Below are 6000 nucleotides of genomic sequence, written 5' to 3'. Positions count from 1 at the left end.
AGCTTCCTTCTGCCAGGGTCCCAAATGCCTCCATTTGCTCAGGCCAAGGAGATTGGCCATGTACCTGTGCCTGACACACCCGGAGGCCAGGGTCTGTAGGTCCAGAGCTAGAGAGAGACAACAAGCAAAGTCATCTGTGCAAGGCAGCGAAGCAGTCAGCAGATTTCCTCCAATTTAATTGCAACTACTGAGGGAGTCAGTACATGCACCAGAACATACGCCATAATTTTGTGGATTTAAAAAAAAAATCTCATGATATCTCGATTTGCATCAACCAGTTTTGTATCACCTTCTAAAGCAGAATAAAATGGAAGAGCAATGATCACCTTAGATTTGCAAAGACCATTGATACTTATGCACAGATCCCATCTGGGAGGAGTGGGAGTATAAGTTACATGGTTGTGTTTCATGAGTAAATTAGCATGGTCGGGATTGTGGTGCTGGAAAATCACAACAGGTCAGGCAGCATCCGAGGAGCAGGAGAATCGATGTTTCGTGCATAAGCCCTGATGAAGCTTATCCAACACCACACTCTCGACTCTGCTCTCCACCATCTGCGGTCCTCACTTTCTCCTACTCAATTGTCATGGCATAGGTCTTTACACCTTAGTGACAGAGGAATGTCAATGGTAGTCCTCTGGGATATTAATTGTGGGGGATGTGGTGATGGTATTGCCACTGAATGTCAAGGGGCTATGGTTAGAATCTTTCTTGTTGGAAATGTTTTTTGCCAAGCACTTGTGTAGCACACATGTTACTTACCACTTATTGGCCCAAGCCTGGATATCAGAGGTGGTTTGACATTGCCTTTCACTATCTGGGGCAGCATTAAGACCACGTCCAAAATTCTTCAGTCTGAACAGGATTTGAATGCATGCTGTTGATGTTACTCTGAATTAGCCCCCTGCCTAATTTAACAAAGATAATTAACAATGATCATAGAAGAGATGCTCAGACAGCATGATAGCTCAGTGGTTAGCACTGCTGTCTCTTAGCGCCAGGGACCCAGGTTCAATTCCACCCTCGGGTGACTGTGTGGGGTTTGCACATTCTCCCCATGTCTGCATGGGTTTCCTCCGGGGTGCTCCAGTTTCCTTCACAGTCCAAAGTCATGCAGGTTTGGTGAATCGGCCATGCTAAATTGCCCATAGTGCTCAGGGATGTGTAGGTTAGGTGCATTAATCGGGGTAAATGTAGAGTAATAGGGTAGGGGAATGAGTCTGGGTGGGTTACTCTTCGGAGGGCCAAATGGCTTGTTTCCACACTGTAGGGATTCTAATTCTTAATGATAGAGATGGGATTCATCACTGACTGCATCTTTTAAAAGTGATATGCATTGCTAATGGGATTCATGCAGGAAATGACTGTGGCATGGGAAACAAGAAGGAAGGACACAACATTGAATAAAAGAGGCTCCAAGACGCCACACTGGAGGTCTTGATGCAGGAGATTGCAAGGGCATGTGGGAGGAGGCTCTCCAGACACATGGTCTAAAGGGATTAGGAGCAAATGGTCATGGAGATCAATGGTAGGAATCTAGATTGAGCGGCTGGATGCAATACAGGAAATTGGTCAACAGCCTCACACTCAAGTGATCAATATCAGTGATTGTACCTCCCATCTATCCTGAGCTACTGGTCAATTCACCCCACACCCATTTACTACCAACTTCTGTAAATAAGACAGTCTCACACGAGGGATAGACAATAAATGCTGGTCCAGCCAGCAATGCCCATGCCCATGTCCCATGAGTGAATTTTAAAAAAAGACTCACACCTAACATTCATATATGACAAAACTCTAAGACACAGAGAACAGGTAAAAGTTTCAAACCTACATCTCATAGCCTGCATTTACTGCCAACAAGTCTGCCATGATTATCTGTATTGTACATATGCTCACTGACACCCTTTCCTCACTCTGTTGCAAGATTGGCACATCCAGAAGCAGCAGAAGCTAACCAAGAACATGCTGTAAATTTCATTGGGGAAGATGGTGGTGGTCCATTTTGTATGGTCATTTCTGAGACTGGGGCATGTTGAATCAGTTGAAATTGATGGTATTTTGGCCTTAATGCTTGTTCTTATTCTTCCCAATACTGATACTCCTCATTCCACAACCCCTTCCATCCTACACGTCACACATGCTGTGACACACATCTCTTAATTCTGGCCCTAAACTTAATAACCAAATGCTTGTGCCATTTTTTTTCCTTTCGAATCCCCAAAAGATGCAACCTGGTGAGGCAATGGAGGAACACCAAGAAGAGAATGATAAAGAGACAACTAAGATTGCTAAGGTGCTACCAAACAAGGTGACGGTGATCCTATGGAGTAGGAGCCAAATATCTTTATGAAGAGTATAAAATTCCTTCTCCCATTCCTGCCATTCCATCAGTGCCCTGTTCTGGCAGCCAAGTGACCCAGACTGATTTCATCCTTTTTTTTTGTTCATGCATGGGACAAGGGCATTATTGGCCAGGCCAGCATTTATTTCCCATCCCTAATTGCCCAGAGGGCAGTTAAGAAGCAAGTACATTGCTGTGAGTCTGGAATCACATGTAGGCTAGATCAGATAACAACAGTAACTTCCTTCCCGAAAGGACAGTAGCGAATCAAATGGGTTTTTCCAACAATCATTTCAAGGTCACCATTAGACTCTCAATTCTGGATTTTTATTGAATTCAAACTCCACCATCTACTGCGGCAGGATTCAAACCCGGGTCCCCAAAACATTAACTGGGTCGTTGGATTAACAGTCCAGCAATAATACCAAGAGGCCATTGCCTCCTCATGGTGGTGATAGTACAGTGCAAAGCTGGACTTCCTAGGTTATGAGCTACCCAGGGTTGTCTTCAGACTTTCTGCCATGTTATTGATTGAAAGTCAGCAACCTTTCATCAGCCAAGCTGTAGGAAATGGGATTATATAGGTACAATATAGCACTGGAGTGACAGACAAGTTGAGCAATCCTCCATGCTGTCAGAGGTGACTGTCTCCTCTTCTCTATTGAGCACAAGATCCGAGCAAAGCTGTTCTCAAAAATCCATCAACCAAGCTGTGGAACCCACCTCCATCAACATTTGCAGAACAAGCTTATGTGAGGAAGAGGGATAGGCTAGCGCTCAGATCACTTATAAAAGAGGAGGTAGGATTCTGGGGGAAAAATGGGGAACCTAAAAACATGTAATGTTAAAGAGAAAGCATGTCCTGGTCTCAAGTGAGTAGTTAATTAACAGGTGTTTATGAATTGCAGATTTGGTACATGACCAGAAGTGAAATTGGCAGGACGTATGAGACCATCATGGAATTGTGATGTATCAGTCAAATTGTCACATATAAGTTTACAATCAGTTGCTAAAGTGGCCCTTACAGGCAAATGAGCAACATTGATCGCAAGCTGGCAGAATGATTACAGTTTTTATTTAAAGTGATAGGCCAGAACAATTTCACATTTTCTCTCCCCCTTTTTAGTTTATCTTTGACAGACAGGGCGAAGGGCAAAAAGACTCACAAGAAATTTTCGTGGGGAGGAGTGTGACCTACAAGAAAAATCATCCGATTCTGATGTGGGAACGTCGCAGACATGTTGGCAGTGGTCACAGAGCGGTCAGTGGGAGGGACTGGCTTTATCCTCCAGCATCAAGACAAGTTGCAATGTGGCAGATTAAAATTGCGAGGGTGGAGAACTAATGTTCTGTGTGGTATTTAGTTTTAAAAAGGAAAGCTGTGACTTTGCGGAAACTCAAGAATTGGAAGTTGAGAGTATGAAGAGTTAATATCCATGTCAGATAATTCATAGGAACTGACACCAGCAGTGCCCAGAAATGATTTTGAGTTTAAAAATCAGTTCCCAAGTTTTCTCAAGAGGTTTCTTTTTTTTTTGTAAACTGTAAGGACAAGATCTCCAGCTTTATGTTCCTCCGTCCTTTCATTTTGGAGTTGGCATGAGTTCTTAGTACTGATGGCTTGGTAATAAATTAGAGAACACTGCTCTTCTATTCAGGGGCTTGGCAGAGCTGAGGTCTGTCGAAAACTCCTAGTGGTACTGAGGACGTGCCCTGATTAAGCAAATCATGCGAATCATCATCAGCCAGGAGCCAGTGTTAGTCCCAAAATGAAGGCAGGAAGGGAAGTATTCTCAAGAGGTTTCACTACACTGCAAGTCTTCAACATTTTCTGCTTTTTGCTGGCACTGCCAGGTAGGATGTCTGTTTTATTCTATTTATTTAAAATATGGCGAATTAACATATTCCTGAGCTTTGGTCTGTCTCTGCACCTACCGTAGAGTTTTATCGGTGCATTTGCTGGTCTCTTGTTAAAGTTGCTCAGACTTGTCATTATGTCAGAACAGATACAACCTCAGAAAATTGATCTAAATAGTTATGGAAGAATAATTTTTTTTCTGAGAAAGAACAACAGTTCAAGTTTTTGTTTGTTAAGCACAGAAGCCACCAGGTCTTCCTGTGAAACAAGCATTGTTTATGCCCCGTCTCTCTCAGACGGAAATCATGTCAATCGCCCACTCTATAGCATGTCACACTCCATGACATATTTTGTGCATGGATTCCTGAGAGAGACTTATAGAAAGCCATCGTTGTACAGTGATGGTGTAAACTTTTGTGTTTGCCTCAGTTCAAGCTGATACAGGCTGTCATATTCAGAGAGCATAATTAGTTTGCAGAGGCAAAGGGTCATGCATTTTTGTGTGGGCATTTGCTATGCACTTGTTTACTCTTTAACCCTTTCAACATCAATGTCCATTGAAGATAACATGTCTACATTTATTAAATACATTATTTTATCGTACATTTTCGTACTGGGCGGCACAGTGGCACAGTGGTTAGCACTGCTGCCTCACAGCGCCAGAGACCCGGGTTCAATTCCCGTCTCAGGCGACTGACTGTGTGGAGTTTGCACGTTCTCCCCGTGTCTGCGTGGGTTTCCTCCGGGTGCTCCGGTTTCCTCCCACAGTCCAAAGATGTGCAGGTCAGGTGAATTGGCCATGCTAAATTGCCTGTAGTGTTAGGTAAGGGGTAGATGTAGATGTAGGGCTGTGGGTGGGTTACGCTTCGGCGGGGCGGTGTGGACTTGTTGGGCCGAAGAGCCTGTTTCCACACTGTAAGTAATCTAATCTAATCTTTTTCAATGTGTTCTACGATTTTTGCTATGTTTAAAGCCTATAGTCACATTTGGACTGGAGGAAGCTTTAGGACAATCTAAACTAGGACTTATACTGATTGCACTCCCAAACCAGGCATCATGTGGTGCTCAGACTCATGACTTTGTAGAATTAGATGCTCAATGTCTAGTTAAACGCCAATTGGAGTAATAATTTTTCTCATCACACTTACTGCATACCTTTTACTTTCTTTGAGATTTTCTCCTTTTTGCTTTTGATAAAGTTGCGGACACATTCCTTGGAGCCAGCCTTTTGTGCCATGCTAAAGTGACTAGAATTCATATCTGTCTGCCTGATTTTTCTCCCATTCTCCTTTTCAAGACTCAGGTCATGAAGTTGCATTGGATTACTCCATGCTCTGCAATGTATTGCCAGTGTCCTCTGCAGGATGACTGACTAGGAGACTCTCTAGCTCTTTTGACTTGTCACCAGGCATCCTGGAAGGATTCACATGCTGACATTCAACCTGTTTTGGCTGTGATACGAATGGACGTTCCATGGTTTTTGTTCACATTAAACCTGATAGTGAGAACCCATTTGCTGTTCAATCAAGGGGTGATGACAACCACAGTCCAAGTCATTCTCACTAACATCCAAGTAGACAATAAGAGGTACTTTTCAGTCAGGATTAGTGAATAGTTAGGATCAGAAACTCTATCTGTTTTATTCCTTCCTTTACTCAGGGGTTCTGAGCCTCCAATAATATCCAAACAGGTGAAATCAACTAATGAAGTATTGATTGTTCGTCAGATATGGGATCCTCTTATGGCCCTTAGCTCAGTATCATATCAGGTAAAAGTTATTGTCCAAATCCCCTCT

At 43.2% G+C, this 6000-nt stretch overlaps 1 protein-coding gene across 1 annotated transcript in view; it reads left to right on the top strand.

Annotated features, from left to right (window-relative positions):
• The first annotated feature begins 3914 nt into the window (after window positions 1-3914).
• Window positions 3915-6000, top strand: part of LOC140494104 (hepatic and glial cell adhesion molecule-like) — an 82839-nt gene continuing 80753 nt past the window's right edge. The window contains exon 1 of the mRNA XM_072593074.1: window positions 3915-4201. Within this exon, the coding sequence (XP_072449175.1) occupies window positions 4117-4201 (85 nt within the window). The 5' untranslated portion in view covers window positions 3915-4116. The remainder of the gene's footprint in view (window positions 4202-6000) is intronic.

This window comes from Chiloscyllium punctatum, chromosome 23 (assembly GCF_047496795.1).
Source record: "Chiloscyllium punctatum isolate Juve2018m chromosome 23, sChiPun1.3, whole genome shotgun sequence".
NCBI lineage: Eukaryota > Metazoa > Chordata > Chondrichthyes > Orectolobiformes > Hemiscylliidae > Chiloscyllium > Chiloscyllium punctatum.
The sequence above is the reverse complement of the archived record's forward strand: the minus strand, read 5'-3'. Positions and strand labels throughout refer to the sequence as shown.